This window comes from Macaca fascicularis, chromosome 18 (genome assembly GCF_037993035.2).
Source record: "Macaca fascicularis isolate 582-1 chromosome 18, T2T-MFA8v1.1".
NCBI lineage: Eukaryota > Metazoa > Chordata > Mammalia > Primates > Cercopithecidae > Macaca > Macaca fascicularis.
In genome coordinates, this window is record NC_088392.1 from 58,208,284 (window position 1) to 58,229,399 (window position 21,116).

General features: G+C 39.9%; 1 protein-coding gene across 6 annotated transcripts in view; it reads left to right on the forward strand.

Annotated features, from left to right (window-relative positions):
* Window positions 1-21,116, forward strand: part of B4GALT6 (beta-1,4-galactosyltransferase 6) — a 65,067-nt gene that overhangs the window by 19,541 nt on the left and 24,410 nt on the right. For 4 of the 6 annotated variants that reach the window (XM_015440063.3, XM_005586965.4, XM_015440064.3 and 1 more), the window contains 2 exons: window positions 8,095-8,208; window positions 20,488-20,612. In XM_015440063.3, coding sequence (XP_015295549.1) covers window positions 8,095-8,208; window positions 20,488-20,612 — 239 coding nt within the window. The remainder of the gene's footprint in view (window positions 1-8,094; window positions 8,209-20,487; window positions 20,613-21,116) is intronic. The other 2 variants (XM_005586966.4, XM_045377902.2) reach the window with 1 other exon arrangement.

A 21,116-nucleotide genomic window follows, 5' to 3' on the forward strand; every position in this document is an offset into this window, starting at 1 on the left:
AAGATGAAGGTATCTTCCCCTAAGCGTCCTGGCAGATTATTTTACTGTGCAAATCAAGACTGTTACCTATTTTAGGATGTATGAAGGTGTGGTCACAAAAGTGATGAGATTTTGTACAAACACTTAAGTTAATTCTTGCAAACAAAATATAGAAAGCAGCTTCTACTTTTTCAATTCACATATTGTATTAAAGAGAAATTAACCAGAGAATAATTTATTCATCTTACTAAGCCATACTACCATCTCTCTTTATGTTCATTCTAGTTCCTAAGTTGTTCTCCCAACTAGGTCTAGAAAATAGTTGCTTTTAATTATAGAAGATTGTTAGTAGTTTTGTGGCCTTTTTAAGGAGCTAAAGGAGAAATTTTATAAAATTGGAAATTGGTAACTACTCTTGTCTTTTTATTTTATTTATTTATTTTTTTGAGACGGAGTCTTGCACCGTCGCCCAGGCTGGAGTGCGGTGGCGCAATCTCGGCTCACTGCCAACTCCGCCTCCCGGGTTCACACCATTCTCCTGCCTCAGCCTCCCTAGTAGCTGGGATTACAGGCGCCTGCCACCACGTCTGGCTAATTTTTTTAATTTTTGGTAGAGATGGGGTTTCACCGTGTTAGGCAAGATGGTCTCGATTTCCTGACCTTGTGATCTGTCCGCTTCAGCCTCCCAAAGTGCTGGGATTACAGGTGTGAGCCACCGTGCCCTGCCTACTCTTGTCTTTAAAATGTCACCTGAAAGTAGAAGCTGCATTAGAATCCCAGGAGGTTAAAATCTAATAGGCTGAACCAATGATTTAATGATGGTAGAATTGATGTAAATAGATCTCACTGTTGTGGAAGAATGTTCATGCTCTTTTATGGCAGCGTTGCCACAGTGTCTCCCAAAGTTATTAGGTGTTACTTTAAAGGATTCAGTGAGGTTGTCAGTTGTTGTACCCTTTATGGTCTCATTTTGAAGAGGTAAAAATAAAGATTTAATTTGTGTTAATAATTCTTCCTTGTGTCACTGTAAACCTACACATTCTACTAGGAGAAAGTCTTGTCTTCCAGCTGTAGGTGTTCTTTCTTAAATGTATGTCAAGGTGGGTGATAGTTTTAGACCCTTCTAAAAATTCAAGATTGTGACATATTGATCTCAATGTAATATCACATGTGCTTTTATAAAATCCAGTTTAGTCATTTGCCTAATATGTTTATGATGCCACAAATCAAAACACTCTTGTTTTATTTTAATTTTTTAACCTTGAAGGATTTTTTTTTTTTAGAAGGACTGTCTCAACATAGTTGATGTTTTAATACTACAGTAAAAGTCTCGTTAACTATTCTTTAGCATGAATGAGTCTTCTGAATAGTCGGTCAATTTTAGAAGTTTAAACATTTTAAAAGCTTCTGTAGGATTTGTGCTGGTCGAATAAGTTGATTGTAAAAATGTTCACTGAAAGTTTGTTCAACTGAAAGGAAATAGACATCTCTAAGTTGGTATATTTGTGGGAGTGCTAAAAATTTGTGCATATCAGGTTGTTTTCCCTGGGATATGAATAACGTATATGTCTGGATATTGAGCGTGATTAGGAGGAATGATTATATATGGACAAGACAATCTTTCCCCATAGTACCCTGCAACTGAAAAAAAAAAAAACTTTGAAAACTTTTCATAGGGTTCCTTTACTGATGGTAAAACTGTTCTCAGGAAACAGTCATTGTATACATTAGGGATTAAGTTTGGATGTAACAGAGACCTGTCTGTGGTGGTTTAAACACATGAGTCTTTCTGTTCTTATGTGAAAGAACTCTGCAAGTTGGATATCTGTGGCTGGTTGTGGAGGCTCCTTAAAGTAAGTCATCACACTTCATTTTCTGCTATCCATCATGTAGCTCCGTGGTTAACTCATAGTCTAAGATGGCTGCTTGGGTGCCATCTTGGTTAATTCTTGCAAACAAAATATAGAAAGCAGCTTCTACTTTTTGAACTTGGGTCAGTAGGAAGGAGGAAAGGAAGAACAAAGAAGAACAAATAAGGGACCCCTTTTCTGGAGCCTTCCCAGAGGTCCCATACAGTATTTTTTTCATACAGTTAATTGGCTAGAACTTAACTGCATGGCCACATGCGATAACACTGGGAAATATAGTCTTTGACCAGAGTGTGCTGGAACTCTAGTGAAAGTGGCATTCTGTTACCTAAGGGGAAAGGGAAAAATGGAGTTTGAGTCAGCAATGAGGCTCTGCCGTGTTCATTTAACCAACATTTACTGAATATAGTTAGTATATTTAACCAGATATTGGAAACACAATATTAAGAAAAACAGTCTCCTTTAATATGAGGATCTCTAGGCCTCTGGGAGAGATGGAAACATAAATAATTATTTATAATGCAACTGGTTATTTCTGCATAGACTTCTATAGATACGATATCCAAAAAAGAAGATAATGGTCTATAAGGTGTACAGAAAGCTAACTGAGCTCTAGAGGAGAATTGATTAATATGCAGTGGCTCATTTACAGTTTAACACTAAATGATAAATAGATTGTGATAGTTATAAGCACATTTGATTTCCAAAAGGGGTTTTTAATCCTGTACCTGCCTTTCAGTGGCATCAAAATACAAATAGATGTATACTATTTTTGTAAAGAAATTACACACTCTCATAATCAGATGATGCCGTGTAACCCACAGAGCCAGTCAAATTATGAAAACAAGATGTATTCAGTGAATTCATCTAATTACTGAAGAAGATAAGGGCCATGCAATGTTAGAGTGGATAGGTTTGTTGGAAATAACCCAGCATGCCTCCTCATTTGATGGATGTATGAATTGAGGCCCCCAGACACTGCCAGACTGACAAGACAAGTTAGTGGGAAACAGACTAGAACTCTCCTCGGTTTCTAACACCTGTTTTAAGCTGCTGTTTAGCAGGAAAATAAACACCATTAAAAGGTGTTCTTGGGTCCTGTTCTCCTTTTCCTTTAGGTGATAAGGTCCAGTGAGAATTACTAGGGGATCCATCTGGCAGTTTTCATTCTTTGTTTCCCTTTTCTTTGGTTGTGTTTCTGGAAGGGAGGAAGAAAGCAGGGGGCCCAGAGCTCATCTTATTTTTATCCATTCATTAGATGAAATAATGTCTACCTTTTGTAGCAGTTGTGGTGGATCCCAAATGCATCTGTCATGTATAACCTTTTAAAATGGTTCCTGACTTTGAAAGCAGTGGTTATACATGATGGACATTGTTCACCTAACCACTTTTGTAGGAATAATAATTCTGTGGGTTTATTACAGTGAAATCTCTAAAAGCTTAAATCATTATTGGCTGTATTATCATTTGTGAGGTGTTTATTTACGGTATGTTCCTACTATGTTGTAGGTACTTTTATTAGGTGCTAGAAATCAAAGACAATTTGATTTTAATTAAAAGAGATATTCAGAATAATAGATGAGTTGGTAGATAGACTATATACACATAATACATTGAGAAGACACAAATACCACTGAACAGAGTACTCCAGGAGTGTGGAGGTGTTTCTCTAAGTCTGGCAGTGAGTTGAGCTCCTTACGATGTGGCCAAGAATAGCACATGTTTAGTTCTAAAACTTGGTATTCAGTGAAGTGAATATAATGATATTGCGTAACTTGAAGGCACTTAAATGTGGTTCTTTAAAAACTAATAAAAGTGATGGAATGTTTACTTTGTGATTCAGTCATTCTAGCACTAAAGTAAAAAGTAGAACAATTCTTTCTGGCCCTCCTGTTGCCATTTGACTCCCCAGAAGGAGTTAACAGTTTGTTTTGTGGAAATGTCTAGAGAGCAGAGCACTTCTGTGAATTGGATGCGGGTTTAGAGAATCATAGCATGTGGCTAAGAGAAGGAGCCCAAGCATTAATGATAAAATTAATAAATCATGCAGAATAAGAAAATACTCTTATTTAAAGTTAGTGCATGACATTAACAAAAGGATTGAATGAAACCGTAGATATTTTTCCGCCTCAGTATTACAAGAAAATGAGCCTTGTAACATCTCAAGGCAGATGACCCCCAGGGACAAACTTACTCTTTTGTTTTTTTTTTGTATTTTAAAATATTGTTATATCATAGTTGTACATCCAAGGACAACCTTATTTATTGTCTCATTCTTGTGAATGTGTAGTGTATAGTATGTCCTTAATAAAAATTGAAGAGATTCAGAAAAATTATCATCTCTATATAGCTAGCCCATCTTTTTCTGGTGGTATGTGCAACAAAAGCTATAATATGAGCTCTGTGTGTGTGTGTGTGTGTGTGTGTGTGAGAGAGAGAGAGAGAGAGAGACAGACAGAGAGAAAGTGAGCGCACGCTAGCTAATTAGTGAACAACTGGCCATTCACTATTTATTGTTTTTGGTTTTTTGTTGTTGTTGTTGAGAAGGAGTCTCGCTCTGTCCCCCAGGCTGGAGTGCAGTGGCGCGATCTTGGCTCACTGCAAGCTCTGCCTCCCAGGTTCACGCCATTCTCCTGCCTCAGCCTCCTGAGTAGCTGGGACTACAGGCGCCCGCCACAGCGGCCGGCTAATTTTTTGTATTTTTTAGTAGAGATGGGGTTTCACCGTGGTCTCGATCTCCTGACCTTGTGATCCGCCCGCCTCGGCCTCCCAAAGTGCTGCGATTACAGGCGTGAGCCACTGCGCCCGGCCACTATTTATTGTTTTAACTGCTCACTTATTCATATTGAAAAGCACACTAACTTTCTTGCATTTTTATTTTAAGTAGAACTTTTTATATTTTAAAAGTAGAAAAGGGTATAATAACAACAGTCTCCTAGCTTACTCCTCCCTGAGTCCCAATCCTCAGAGAACTAACAATTTATTCTTTATTTATCTTTATGTTTCTGTCCTTCTATCTCTTGATTTATCAATTTTAACTACTCCTGTTATGGAAGAAAGACATTTAGTATTATAGTCTCACCCCAATTTTACGTATCCTTATCCCCAATATAATTACATCAATCACAATTTAAGCTCAATCGGTATTGTTGATGTTGTTAAGAGAATGTAGATAATGGTTTGTTTTCCTGAGTCTAGTTGTAATTATGTTTGTTTTGTAGACCAGTTTATTTTTGTTGATGTTACTTGTTAACTCTTTTTTCCCTCCAATTTGCAGAACCTTCTTAATCTGTCACTGATTTTCCGTTAGGCACATGAGTTGACCACTCTAAGGGGGGTTTCCAAAATTCCCATGCCATTGTCTTCTCTCTTCCAGTGCTGCTTTTAAGAAGTCTGTTGACTATCCTGATTGCAGTTACTGTTCATGGACCAGTTTTTTCTTTCTGGAGACTTTTGGGATCTTTTTGTATTGTTAAATTTCACAAAGAGCATCTTGGAGCTTGGTTTTTCTTCTCTTGCTGGGAGCAGTCCTATCAATATGGAATATCTTACCCTTCAATTCTCCAAAATATTTTTGTATTATTTCTTTGATAAGTTGTCTTCCTGCTATTTTCCTTTCTTTTTGGAAATCCTATTATGTATCATCATTTCTCTCTTGTTTTTCAATTCTTTTTCTTTCCTTTCTGTCTTTCTGGGAGGTTGCTCTGACTTTATTACAATGCTTTGATTTGATTTTTTAAATTTTGGCAAACTTACTTTTAAGAATTCTTTTTGTGTGTTTTTCTTTTCTTACTGTCTCCCTCAAATAAGAATGCCTTATCTTCCTTTTCAGGAATATTGAAGATAAATAAGTAACTCTAAGGTATAAATCAATGAGCTTGACTAGACACTGTTACAGAACTCATAACAATAGTGATCTTAAGCAGTTTTGGTGGGAGTGACAGAAACCCAATTCATGCTCATTGCACTCGCTCCTACCACTAGCAAAGTAGGAGTCCCCATAAAAAGAGAAGCCCTTTAAAAAAAAAAAAACTTGAATTTTGGTATATATCTATCTACATATATATATTTAAAGTATCTTAAGAATCAGGCCAGGCATGGTGGCACACACCTGTAATCCCATCACTTTAGGAGGTTGAGGCAGGAGGATTGCTTGAGCTGAGGAGCTGGAGACCAGCCTGGGCAACATGGCAAGACCCTGTCTCTGCAAAAAATACAAAATTAGCTGGGTGTGGTGGTGCGTGACTGTAGTTCCAGCTATTAATAGTTGGGAGGCTGAGCTGGGAGGATCACTTGAGCTGAAGAAGTCAGTGCTGCAGTGAGCTGTTATCATGCCACTGTACTCCAGCCTGTGTGACACAGCAAGATCCTGTCTCAAAAAAAAAAAAGAATCAGAACTTTATTGGACTTCCTTCCACTTGCTTTTGCTTGGTATCTTTAAATCTTTCAGATACATGTGGAATACATTGAGCATGGGCTACCGGAGTAGTGTCTGTGGTCTTGGTGTGTCACTGGGCATATAAAACGATTAATGTTCACTGAATTTCTCCTCCCCTTGTCATTTGGAAGATTTTCCTTGTCAAATGCTTGCCAGCACTCCTACAGGGAGGGACAGTGGGGAGGATTGTCTCATTGGGGCTTTCCCACTTCCTGATAGAATAGGCCTTAGCAGTTGTACCATCATTGATCTCTCTCATGTTGGGGTTTTCTGGGAGTGCATTTACCTTAACACTTTACTGATGCCCTGTGAAATTTGTAACTGGGGTTTCCATGCAGTTCTTTGGAATTGGACCTTCTCTTGTGGCTTCTGTTTCTTCCTTGGTGCCCGACCTGGAACCTTTGTCCATCCCAACACCCTCTGCTTAGCAGCCGTGGCAGGGCCTCTTTCATTCGACAGCCTTGCAGGTGGCGTGAGACTCTGCCCTGAAGTACTGTCCTGACTCCCACGCTGCATCCTCACCAACTCCATTGTGACAATGACTGAATATTGATGTTAGGGAAAGGTGTGCAGGGGAGGTGCTTAGTTTTCTTTGGCTCATCTCACATACTTCCTATCTAATTTGCAGGATTCTGTCATTAGCCTATGGTCAGAGGGTTTAGCTCCTACATTGTCTCTCATTGGAGCAGATTACTCAAGATTCAAAGAATATCTTCACATTTTCCTAAAGTGTCTGCCTGAGTTTCACTTTCTGTGGTACATAGTTTGTGATCCAGGAGACAGACAATAGTTTAATGAGCTGTTTCCATCTGTCATTTCTTACTCATTGCACGTTGGTGTCATTCTCTTAGACCAGCTTCCCTACATAACAGGAAACCTGCGTGTCATGATTCCTAGAGTTGCGTCTCAGAACTTTGCTCCAGAAAGGGACTGAAATGTGATCTCTCTGGTTCCACATTCAAAAATTCTAAGCCTGTGACTCTCTCATGGGTCAGGTGCTCATCTCTAATCGCTCATAGCTACAGTTACTAACTATTTCTATGGGCCAGGGATTGTTCTCAGCACCTTACACATTTTATCTTATTGAAGTTTAAAAATGACAGTATGAAGTAGGCATAGTGGGAAACTACATCATGTCCTGCCCTGTATCACACAGCTACAGTGTGTTGGAGCGAGAATTTGAACTCAGGCGTTTGACTTTGGTGCCGTGTATGCAGTTTAACTTGCTAACTCTAAAGATAATGGGCCTAATGTAACGATAGCTCCAGGGCTCCCGCGGGGCTGCAGCCCGCAGGCTGGGAGTGACTAACTTAAAGGTTTAGAATGAGCTGTATTACAAAAGTAAGTTGAGTGGGTAAATCTCAGTTTCTACAGTGTGAGGTGGTAAGAAAACATTACTCCCACCCCTCTGCTCTGTGGATGCTAGTAGCAAGCACGCAGCAGTTTGGAACACCCGTGGCTGTGCCATAGTGGAGGGGATTCCCTGTTACACTTTCACACTCCCTTTAGATCGGGCTCAGCCAGAGGAGGGATGGGAGCAGGTGTTCTCACATGGTTGCAAATGGGACTGCTATGTCTGTGTGCAAGGATATAAGGGTGTGCTGCTCTCTAGATGTCTCTTGGGAAATCATGCGGAGAGGTCTGTTCCCAGCAGCAGTTTGCTGTTCTCTAGTTCTTTAAAGATAATTGATTTTAAGTACTTCTGTAGATTGTGTGCTGTAGTTTTCTCACAGTGACAGTGACGTATTTCATTCCAGGGACAAAGCAAAAGGCCTTTTTGTTTTTGTAACTCTTTTCTCTCTCTCCAAGATTATCCTGAAGGCAATAATTCAAGTGATTATCTTGTTCAAACAACAACGTATCTTCCGGAAAACTTCACATACTCACCATACCTCCCCTGTCCAGAAAAACTGCCTTATATGCGTAAGTCGTCATCTAATTTTGACTTAACTATTTACTTGTGTTACAGTTCGGTCATAAAAACCACATGATTTGAGTGCAGCAGGATCAGGTCATGTGCACCTGGGTGCAAATGTTTATATTATGCAGCATGTTATTTGAACTTTTTTTTTTTTTTTTTGGCAAAGTGCTTTTTGAAGGGGGATGATTGAAAAGCTGAAGAAAAATACAAAGGGAGAAAATGACACATACCCATCTTGCTCCCACCCAGTTTTAAAAACGAATACTTTGGCTAACCTATGTCCAAGTTCTTTTAAAACAGTGTTTAAGAGAGTAATTAATGTGTAGTCTACTTTTGAATATGTTAAAATGTTCCTGGGTAAGCAATCCTTTTAGACCACCATCCCCAGCACTGACTCTGCATTCCTTCCTCAGAAGTAACCTCACCTCTTCTGAGAGTTTGCTGAGTATTCTCACCGGTTATGATAATTGTTTTTTACATAGATAGATGTCTGTATAGAAAACAGATATTGTTTCAAAGGAGAATTTATGTAAGTTGGTCTTAAAAAGTGCATTTCATTCTTATAACTTGCTTTTTTACATACTTTTTTGAGAACTACCCATGTTATTACATATAGATCTAATTTTTTTCCCTTAACTATTACTGTGTAGTAATAGTCTTTGTATAAATGTATCACATCTCATTTACCTGTTTTCCCACTGATGGACTATTTAGGTTGTTTCAACTTTTTGCTATCACAAAATAGCAAAAAAAAAAAAAAAAAATATATATATATATATATATATATATGTATGTATGTATGTATAAAGAACAACAGAGTGTGGGTTTTCCTGTGCATATATACTTGAGGGTTGATGGCTAGTGGTGGAATTGCTGGGTAGGTTGGCTCAGTTTTTCCAGATTTTGTCAGTTGCTCTCAAAAGCAGCTATACCAGTTTATATCCATAACAGCAAAGCATGAATGTACCACTTTGATACAGATGGACTTTTAAATTCTTGCTAATCTGAAAGATTAACAAATGGTTTCTTATTGTTTCAATTTTCACTTCCCTTATTCCTGGTGGGTTTGAGTAGGTTTTCCCATGTTTGTGTTTTTAAATTTTCTCTCCTGTGACTTGCTGCATCATGGGCTTTATCAGTTCCTGGTTGGTTATTGTGTGTTGGTATTGATCTGTAAAAATTCTTTATATTCTGGCAGTGGCCTGTTGTCTGCTATGTGTTTCGTAAGTATCTTTTCACACATTCCCGGGCTTCTCATTTTATTTTGTCTTTTATTTTATGGAAGTTTAAAATTACAACATTTTCAAATGTTTTTATCACTTTACCTAGGGGTTTTGCTTTTTTTTTGGTCTTAAAGCTTTTCTTACCCTGAGGCCATACAAATAAATACCTTTATTTCCTTCTAATGATTTTACTATTTTGTTTTTAACCTTTGTGTGTAATATGTCGTAGTGATAAAGCTACTGTACTTTAAATATATATTTTTAAAATTATGAAGATAATACATTATCATTATTTAAAAAACACTATACTGTACTCTCAACACTCAGAAGCTACACAGCTATTATTTTGGCTTTTCTTTCTTTTTTTTTTTATGTCTTCTACCCCTGCCCCATGATTTTTAAGCATACTTTGTACGTGTAGGTTTGTATCTTGGATTTGATATAATTAAAGATTTATATAAACATCTTTTTGAATTGCTTATTTATCCATATTCTGATGTATTTGGTATCTGTTTTTTATTCTTTACACGAGCTTTTTAAATTGAGGATATTAGCCTCTGCCTATCGTATTTGTAGGGTTTATTTTAGTTTATTGTTGATAGATATTATATATCGATAATAAAAAGAAAGATTGACCTAATGTCATCTAAAGCCATGGCTTTTAGTCTTGAGGGTACATCAGAATCACCCTGATCATCTTGTCAAGCCTCATTGCTGGTTCTTGCCCTCAAGTTTCAGACTCAGCAGGTGTGGAGCGGGCCTGAGAATCTGCATTTCCAACAAGTCCCGCAAGGTGATGCTGTTGCCGCTGAGCCTTAGGCCACGTATTGAGACCCACTGATCTAGAGTAGTGGGCCTGGTCCCTGGTATTTAAGAAAAAAAAATTCTCAGGTGATTCTAATCTGCTGTCTCTTTGCTATACCATAATAAAGAATGGAACTCAGTGATTTTTATGGTTGTCATTACTTTGTTATTGCAGCCTTGTTTTCTTAAAAATGAATACTTTTGTCTGTGTAATACCGAAACCACTGGGTAATGCTCTGTTGAAATATTGATTACACTAATTTCATCTTCATAATTTTCATATTCAAGGTTTATAGTTTCAGGAAATCTTTCTGTTCTTGATTTAGTTGCCATTTTCTTTAATCAGTGCTTTATGAGTACTAATTAAACTCTATTTCAAAGCATCTGTCTGCCACTTCCTCATTCTGGTACTCCTCTCCTCCCGCCCCACAGCCCATTGTACCGTCTCTGTCATGGTGACTGAGAGATTGCGTCGTGCGTGGCTGCTGTGCACTGCCTTTACACTGGGGGTGGGGAGCGGCCTCAGCACTGCTGCCCCTTTTCTCTGCTTCCCTGGGATCCTTGCATTCTTTTGTAAGAGAGGGTCACACTGGTGTGGCCAGCCATCTTTTCACAGCAGCCCTCTCATGGGCTGCCAACTTTGGGTCCTGTCCCAATTTTGTGCCCAGTTAGTGGTGGCCGTGGTGGCCATGATGGCAGGGTGATTTGGTAGAAAATACAGCCACATACAGGTAAGGCTTTAGAAAGGAGCCATGGGTACAGCCAACATAACGAGGCTTCTGCCAAGAGAGCCTTGCACAAGCTGTCCAACAGAACGCTTCATTAGTCCTGTGACTTCCGCAAAGTGGAGGCTTAGTTTACGTACCTGTAAAACCTGGGTTTCTAATATCACCTGCAGAGTGTGGTAAGGATAGAATGAAGCACAGTGCCTGAAGTTTGATAGGCGTTAATTTGATTCTCCCTTTCTTCTCCCTCCTTCTTTGAATAATAGAGCCAGACTTTACAATGGTCAGGGGAATGAGACACCTAGGAGAAATGTGTGGAGTTTAGAAGTTTTATTCTTAGCTATGTATCCTTACATTTTTTTACTTAGAAAGATAGTTTTCATTGATAATAGAGAACAATGCAATAAAATACATAAGTATAAAATCTTACAATAGTCACACAAAATAATTGAATGTGATTCTTTCCCAAATAATAGAAGGGATTTGTGTAAGAATTAGATCTACTTGGATGAAAACCATTCAAGTACAAGTGATACTTACTTATAGTCACTAAAAGTGAAGTTAAGGCTTAACATTGGTGTATTTGATTATCCTGTTGTAAACTTTGATTTTTACCTAATACAGCAATGGAAACACTGGCACTGGATTTCTGTAAAGATAAAGTGAATTTTTCAAACTAGAATGCAGATAAAGTGTGTTTCATATATTTCAGCAGTGTTTCATATTCAGTAGTGGCCAATTACACTGTAAAATCTATTTCAATGTGTATTTTTATATGAAGAATATGAGTGAATACTTCTTTCTTGTTAGTGTTTATAGATTCTCCAAAGGGCAAATCCACATTCAGCTTTATTGCATTTATGTAAGATTCTTTGTGCTAACAAAGTAAAATAGAAGTTTCACCTTGTCTGAGGCTAAAAATTAATAAGTGCTTAGTGTGGATGTTTTGATTTTAATTTTTATGGGTGAGGTAGAAATGGAAAATGTCAATTGCATACTCTGCATTAGACTGAAAATAGACTTACCTTTAGTTTTCCTATCTTTTAATTCTTATTCAAATAGAATACGTTTGCAGTGACCTTTATATATTCTGTTCTTACTATTTGTGGAATAGTTCCCTTTATGGTTTAACCCTGATAGTTTCTATAGTTGCTAACCTTATGAATATAACAAAAGCTCCAAAGACTTTTTGAGATGAATTTAAATAATTCAAATGAAAATCAGCAAAGAAGGAAAAGATAAGCAAGCAAACTTCAGCAAAGCTCAAATAATGCTCATGTAACAACCATCATGCATATGTTTATTGTAAAAAAAAAAAAAATTAGATGGGAGCCATTTGCCATTTAGAGTCAACCAGTCATTGATGAACAGCTGCTGTACAGCAGTCCCGGTGTTGTTCATAGAAGCAGGCACGGGAGAGACAAAGCTGAACATGGTCATGTGTGTGGCAGCCCGGTGCAGGTAACACACTTAGAGAAAGGCACGCTATGAAAAGCTTATCAGGTCAGGCGTGGTGGCTCACGCCTGTTTCCTAGCACTTTGGGAGGCCAAGGCGGGTGTGTTACCTGAGGTCAGGAGTTCAAGACCAGCCTAGTCAACATGGTGAAACCCGTCTCTACCAAAAACACATACACACACAAATTAGCTGGGTGCAGTGGTGCGCGCCTGTAGTCCCAGCTACTTGGGAGGCTGAGGCAGAGAATTGCTTGGAACCTGGTAGGCGGAGGTTGCAGTGAGCTGAAGTCGCACCACTGCACTCCAGCCCGGGCAACAGAGTGAGACTTTGTCTCAAAAAGAAAAAGTAAAAAGGTTATGAATGTGACAAAAGGGAGACAGCAGTTTATTCTGCAAGGGAAAGGACGATGTCAGAGAGAGGTGTCATTAGAACTGGGTCTTGCAAGACAACTGAGAGAGAACAGCATCACTATGAGGAGGCTCTGTGTATTCCGGGACTGGAGAGCGGTCGGCTCTGCCCAGAGAGGGTGTGTAAGTGGCGTGTATGGGAAAGGAGGCTGGCCAGAAGGGTCTTGTGTAAAGGCCTGAGGAATCTGAGGGCCTTGTGGGTTCCATCATTCCTAGGCATCCATGAGGTGAGCTTCAGAGGGAGAAGAGCCTGTGAGCTTATATGCAGATGGTTGATTTACGAGCCTGTGTGCATTTCTCTCAGGCGAGAGTGCATGATTTTCAAAGGGTCTAGGGGCAAAACAAAAACAAAAAACCAAAAGCAAAAATAAACAAAAAACCCCACTGCTTTAGGGAAATGGAGAACCTTCAAAGGCTTTAGGCAGATGAATGATGGACTAGGATTGTATTTTAGGAAGATTATTCAGATGAGAAGCTGAAAAATGGGTGAGAATGGAGAAATACTGGGATCACCAGGAGACCAAAGAGGAGCTTGCTGCAGGGAGCCCGCAGGCAACAACAAGGGCATGTGCCAAGGCTCTGGCGTTGGAGAGAGGAAGAGGCACAGAAAAGAACCTACAGGGTACCGTTGGCCAGATGTGGTGACCAATTGAGAGGTGAGGATTAATTTCCAGGTTTCAGACTTGGTGACCATGAACTGAAGCGATAGAGAGTAACCATCACATTTGGAGGATGGGGAAGTTAGTGGTTTCTGTTTGGGCTGTTTTGTTTGAAGTTCAGGAGGGTTAACTTGGGGTCTGACTTTCATAAGAGATCTGGACTGAAGATTAGAGGAAGTGAGGTGGGAAGAAGGCTGAGAGTGGGTCCCTGAGAAGATCCGTACTTGTGAGGTGAGTGGCGGTTAACAGAAGAAGGGGAGACAGGAACCTAGAGAAGCCGGAGGATGGTGTCTGGGGGGCCAGGGAGGAACACATTCCGGAAAGAGACTGCTGTGTCTTGTCACACACCTGCAGACAGCAGGGAGAGTGAGGAACTGCGAAAGGGCCACTGAATTTGGTGCAGAAAACGGATGGAGAATACAGCAAGCACGATTTCAGTCAAGTGGTTGGGAAAGAAGCAAAGTAGACTGTCTTGAGAAGTGAGTCAGATGTGTGTGAAGACTGTAGGTGAAACGAGAGAAATTTGGTGGCAAGGGGAAGGAGATTAGAGGAAGTGAGGTGGGAAGAAGGCTGAGAGTGGGTCCCTGAGAAGATCTGTACTTGTGAGGTGAGTGGCGGTTAACAGAAGAAGGGGAGACAGGAACCTAGAGAAGCCAGAGGATGGTGTCTGAGGGGCCAGGGAGGAACACATCCCGGAAAGAGACTGCTGTGTCTCGTCACACACCTGCAGACAGGAGACAATGCCTCAGGTTGAAGAGTGAGCATGGAAAGCCTCAGGAATGCCTCCTCCCCTGAGGAAGCCTGAGGTTTATTTGGAGATGAGGTGGAGAGGTAGGGTGCTTGTGCCTGCTATGTCTGTTTTCCTGAAGCAGGAGGCCTTGTGTCCCTGAGAGGATGGCCAGGAAGGACTGAGCAGCTTGAAAGGGAGGAGTAAGTATTTAAAAAGTTGTTGTAGGGAATGAAAAGTGGAGTCAACTAATCATAAATTAAAAGGTGACAGGTTAGCCTGGAGAGCCCCACACCCCACCCTGGTGGGGTCACAATACAAACAAAAGTGACACTTGTTTTTGCTGAAAACTTACTATGCTTAAGGCAATATGTTAGGTATTGCCACCCAAATGATGGGATTAATCCATATGCTTATGTGCTTTCTTTAGTTATGTTTATTAGGTAGAGAATTGGAGCATGGGTAATTGTCACCACAAGGATGGGACCTGTAGCCCAGGTGTGGTAGGTTGGGGCGGTGGTAGATAAGGTGTTTGTCAGTGTGTAGGTGCTGTGATTGGGTGAAGGTCATAGAGCTGCATTTCTCTAAGTGTGATTCAGATGACATACACTTGTTAAAAATGCAGCTGGGGGCCGGGCGCGGTGGCTCACGCCTGTAATCCCAGCACTTTGGGAGGCCGAGGTGAGTGGATCATGAGGTCAGGAGATCGAGACCATCCTGGCTAAAATGGTGAAACCCCATCTCTACTAAAAATACAGACAATTAGCCAGGCGTGGTGGCGGGCGCCTGTAGTCCCAGCTACTCGGGAGGCTGAGGCAGGAGAATGGCAAGAATCCGGGAGGCAGAGCTTTTAGTGAGCCGAGATGGTGCCACTGCGTTCCAGCCTGGGTGACAGAGCAAGACTCTGTCTCAAAAAAAAAAAAAAAAATTGTGGCTGGGATACTTGTTAAAAATGCAGCCTCTGAGCTAAACCCTAGACTGTGAAAGTCAGGGCTCTTGGTTGCAAAGCACAGAATATACTTTATCTGATTTAAGAGAAAAAAGAATTCATGAAAATATATTAGAGAGTCCAGAGACAACCTGGGTGGCTAGAGAATTAGGTTAAGAAATTGAGCAGCCAGAACAAGGCTCAGACCACTTTGAAGCATCCCCTGCTGCCACTTGTCAGGGCTTACACCTCCTACCAGCATTGCTCAGGTCTGGAGACCAGAAGTGCCACTTGTTGGTTCCCGTAAAGCTAGAAGCTTTTGCCACCACTTTTACTTTTGAGAGATAGTTTTGCAGAGTACCCTTGTCCTTATATTGTTTACTACTGCTTCCATTCTCCTGTGGGTGCATTTGGTCACATGACCACTCCTACCTGCTAGAGGGGTTTGGAGAGTGGGTTCTAGCTTTTTCCTTTGAAAGGCAGGACTCAGTGGTGGGTAGTTCAAGCTGTTGAAATGTGTTCAGTTAAAGCCAGTGGACAGAACCATGACCTATGAGCTTCAACTGACACAGAAACTTTGACAGTGTGGCCAGTCACCTGCATTTTAAACAAGCACAGCTGGCAATTCTTAGGCACACATCAAAATTAGCAAACCACTTTATACAGAGGCCAGATAGAGGAAAATGTGGATATAGCAGAGAGGACTTCAAGTCTTCATGAAGTTGAGGAGGGACTTCATGGGAGGAGAATGGTAGAAGGTGAAAGGGAAAGAGGCTTTAATGAGAGGGTGCAGTGTCAGAGGTGAAAGCCAGTCATTTCTAGGTGACTGTGATTCAGGGTCTGGACACAGAGCTGGGTGTCACTGTGAATTCACTATCATGAATATTGCCGCAAGGAACATAATAGTGCATGTGCCTTTTTGGTAGAATGATTTATTTTCTTTTGGATATTTACGCACTAATAGGATTGCTGGATCAAATGGTGGTTCTGTTTTTTGAGAAATCTCCAAACTGCTTTCCACAGTGGCTGAACTAACTTACATTCTCACCAACAGTGTATAAGCATCTCCTTTTCTTCCCGAGCCTAGCCAGCATATGTTGTTTTTTGACTTTTCAATAATGGCTTTTCCTATTGGTATTTGATGGTGTCTTATTGTGGTTTTAATATGCATTTCTCTGATGATTAGTGGTTTGGAGCATTTTTTCATATGTTTGTTGATACCTGAATGTTTCCTTTTAAGAAGTTTGTATCTTTTGCTCATTTTTTAATGGGGTTATTTGTTTTTTGCTTGTTTAAATTCCTTATAGATTCTGGATATTAGGCCTTTGTTGGATGCACAGTTTTGCATAAATGTCTTAAAGAAATATTTTAGCACCTGATGGAGCCAGGGAGTAGAAATGCAGGTAGGTGGAAGCAGGGATGAGACAGGAATCTTCCTATTCATTCATTCATTCGTTCATTCATTCATTCTGTATCCAGGCATTGCCCTTGGCAGTGGGGATGTGTGACTAATGCTCTGTCTTATGTTTAGAATGCTCAGGTTTGGTTGCGTCAAGAAAACTTGAGTAAGAAATCATTTGTTAAGCAGCGGTTGTAAAATTTTAGAAGTCGAGAAGCTTAAGTAAAGCATTTGAAATAAGCAGTGTCTAGTGTTGGCTTCAGAAAGGACAGGAGATGACCGATGGCTGGATGCCTCATAACTGTTCAGTCTCAGAGCTATGCTCAGGAGGCAGCACAGAGGCTGGGGGAGGGAATGTCCCATCTTATCATAAAAATGCTTTTCTAGCTTTGGAGAGGAATTTACCCTAAGGGACATTTCTAGGGGAAATTCAGGTCTTTCTCTGACACGGTCATCAGCTCTTTGAGCTGTGCACATTTAAACCCTAAGGGTAAAACAGACAAAACCAACATATCCAGAATTAGGTTTTAGGTACCAAAAAATAGACATAGGCTCCAAACAAAATGAAACAGTCATTTAAAACTATTGATTTATAGAGCAAACAACTCTCTGGAGATTATATGCCTTAAATTTTACTTGAAATGGTAGAAAAATATAAATGTAGGTAATTCATAGGTTTTGAATATTTGTTATTTTAAGAATTATATTTTAATAGAAAAATAAAATCCTAAATCGTGTCATGTGATACCTTATCTACAGCACAATAAGCCTGTTGTTTTGGCCCATGCATGCCTGGCTTTCCCAGATGGGCAGCATTGCTGCATATCTTGCAAATTCAGCATTAGGAAATTATAGTAAATGTCCTACATAACCAATGGTGCAACTAAGCTACCCTCACACATGACAGAAGCAGTTTGGCACACATGACTGGAAGGTAGCTTCCAGCTGACTTGAGTTCCTTGTCCTTCACCTTGACCCTCTAGGGGCTTGGCAGCCCCTCCACTCTTCAGACACTCAGTTCTCCTAGTCTTTCCTTTCTAACCCCAGCACCACCTTTAAAATAGTGAAATTCAGTAAATTTACATTTGCTGATTGTGATTACAGTACTGGGTAAATGGATTTCAGTCAATGTATTTATTTTCTGATCTTTAAATCGCTAACTGGGAAAGAAACCACTTGTGCTAGTTAAAAATCTCAGATTTATATGATCACATCTGGGATTAAGAACAACAAATCTCAGATTAACCACAGAGGAGAGTGAAGATTGGCTGTCCATGGAGTTCAGTGGATCTCTTCAGTTTCTCTTGAAATCTCAGCAAGTGAAATAAAGGGAACTGGCCCAGTTGGTGGCATCCTTCTTTGCAAGAAGGACATCCCCCTTCTCTGGCTTCATTCATAGCAGTTGGTTTTCCGAAGCCTTTTGTTTTGTTTTTAAAGCAGTGGAAGGCTTTCTTGAGTGAAACCTAAAGGGGACAAAAGAGTATGTGAAAGAGATGAAAGTGGCTGTGTTGGGGGAGCCTGAGTCCTCCCTCCTCCAACCACAGGATCCCTGAGAGAAGTCCTTCCTGAGGACGGTTTGGAAACCACACCATCATGAGTTTATCTGCAGTGTACTTCTTCCCGGCCACTCTTTTTATAACATGCCCTCTTCCCTTCCCTTCCTATGTACAGGATCTTCTCCCTAATACCACTCCCCACAATGATGCGTGTTTGTTGTTCCTGTCTTCTCTGATCATACTTTTGCTGTTCCCAGTGGTGGCAATACCTGTCCTGGGAGGCCTGCCCCGCACACTCCCCAGTATAGCGATGTTGCTGTTACCACGGGTAGCATGCCACCGGGTCAATCTTTAGCCTTCCATCAGCAAATTATTAGGATTTCAGAGCAAAGGGCAACAAGCACATAGGAAAGCTCCTGATGGACTCTGAGGGGTGTGGATGGGGTTGGGGTGGGGGGCGGCGCACAACCCCGAGGAGTGTGAACTTAGGATACCTCAGGCATGGGGATAGTGATGGACAGAAAAAGCCGTCTCTACTGAGGGAAAGAAATAAAGCCTGTCTCTTGCCAGCACATATGCGTTGGAGATGGAAATTAAACTGCAAATGATGCTGGAGAAAACTGCTGACAATAATGATGATTACAGCTGTTGAAGCAATAAAGCTGGAAAAAAGACAAAAAATTTGGTTTAACAGTGCAGAAAGAATACCAGCTTCTGTTACTTATATGAACTGCTTATTATTTAGCCTAATTACTATCATTTTAGCAATCATGCATACTATTAAATGTATCAGATTTATTTGTGTAAATTTTATTTGATTACAATGTTAGATTCCGTTCTTTGTCAGCTGAGTCATGATAGTCTGTACTTATGTTGACCGATCAATCTTACGTCTTTCTTACTCTTTCTCTGCAAGTTCATAGGTTTCTCTTTCTTTTAGATGAATCTGACCTTTGTAAGATTAGCTCGTTTGCGTATCTTGTCACACTGAAGGCTGAGTGTTTTGTTATAAAAGACTGCTTATGTTGTCAGTAGAACAGGCAGGCATTAGAAGATAGCAATTCTTTTTCTAACTTATTCTGGGAAGCAGGTATTTCGATGTAAAATACTCTAGCATGCCTGCGTGGAGGCTACTGACAGTGCATCCTTGTTAGGATGAAGTGGGGACAGGAAGAGAGGCTATTGTGAAAACTCATACAATATAGAATAACAGGAGCAAAGAGGCTCTCCGGAGAGGAACTGAGTGTTTTTTATGTGAAATTGTGGCTACATGAAACTCAGAAGACTCGAAATGGGAAACCTCAACATTGTTGGTTTGTATTTTATGAGATGAGGTCAGAGAGAAGAATTTGGCTGGAGGGCGCTCCATAGCAATTTGTACCTATTTGGAAGTTAACAGATGACATTAAAACTGCTAAAAGATGATCTGTAGTTTTGCTCCAATAGCCTTTTACATCCTGTTCTCTCTAACAGTGAAATCATTGAATATAGCATTGCTTTGAAGGGATGTTAGTGATCATGCAGCTATTTTAATTCAGGGGGAGATATAGAGACTTCCTGATTCTTAGTTCTGTTTTGGGGTTAATGGAAGTGGTTTCCTATTCAAGATTCGTTCCTGTTTCAGTGGTATACATTAGAAAAGCTGCTATTAAGAACACCTCCAGTAATGTCGTATATTTGTTAATTTGGAGAACGAGTGTCTATTAGACCAGGAATATCTCAGAAGTAGTTTTTCAGTTTTGTATGCCAAGGGGCCTGATATATGGTAAGTGCTCAGAATCAATGCTTTGAATTGTGTTTGCAAATTCCTTCTCTTAAGAAATGTCAGTAGGTAACAGTAATAGTAGCTAACATTTGTTGGTTGTATCTAATGCCTGACACTGCATATGATCCTTCACACAGGTGATTTCTCGGAATGGATACAACCACCTTGGGAGGCAGGCATTACTGTCCTTTTTACAGAAGTGGAAGCTTAGGCACAGAGAGGTTAAATAATTTTCCCAATAGACAGAAGCTAGGAATCAGTTCCCAGTCAATCTGACTGCTTATTTCATTAAGTACTGTGCTATCGTGTCCCCTATGTTGAAAATATTAAAATTAAAAATGGTATTAAAATATTTGAATAGTTGTTAAATTGCAGTGTTAAGTTATAATGACATGCAAACATTTTCCAAAGAATATTAAATTATTCAATATGTTACCCAAAAGCAAAAAGGTTTTTAAAAGGAATTTGATTTTCTTTGGCTGATTTACCAAACATAGTAGGGTGACCGTATATATTATCATGGAAACTAAAAGTGAAAGGGGGGTACTATTCATAATTTTGTGGTGGTAATAGGAATAAACTATATTTTCCTGGCGACTAAGTTATGCCATCACCCTGCTGATTATTATTTGTTCTACTAGATCTTTGAGGCAAAAAATATTAAAACAATTCTTCACATTTTTAATTTGCAGGAGGATTCCTCAGTGTCAATGTAAGTGAAGTCAGTTTTGATGAAATTCATCAACTCTTCTCCAAGGATTTAGATATTGAGCCAGGGGGTCATTGGAGGCCAAAAGACTGTAAACCCAGATGGAAGGTGAGGTAAATTCTTTTCATAAGCAATTTGACTGTTACTGTGCATTTGAGGAAAGAATGTGCTTGATTCAAAATACAGAGACAAATGTCTTTAAGTCTTGATAAATTTAAAACATCAGTATTTTTGTCTTTAATGTTTACTATTTATAATTCAAATGTGATTTAAGTGTTAACGTGTGAAGACTGTAAATGCACCTGTGTAGATACAAAATAGATGCTCGGTTCATTCTCTTTGAGTTCCTGGTAATAAATACGTGACTTGAGTTTGGCTTGGAAAACAGATTTTTTCTGTTGTTCTGTTCTGTTTGGAAGAGAGGCTGTGAGTTCCCTGCCTCCTGCAGCTGTCCCTAATGATTACTGACACCTGCAAGCATAGCCTCACCAATTTCTGGAATCGTGAGAACTTACTCGGAGGATATTAATATCCTGATTTTCAGTTTGGTCTGGCGTTGGGGTCTTCAAGCTGTGTTTCTCAGAATCCAAGATTATAAAGAGGCTGCTCAGA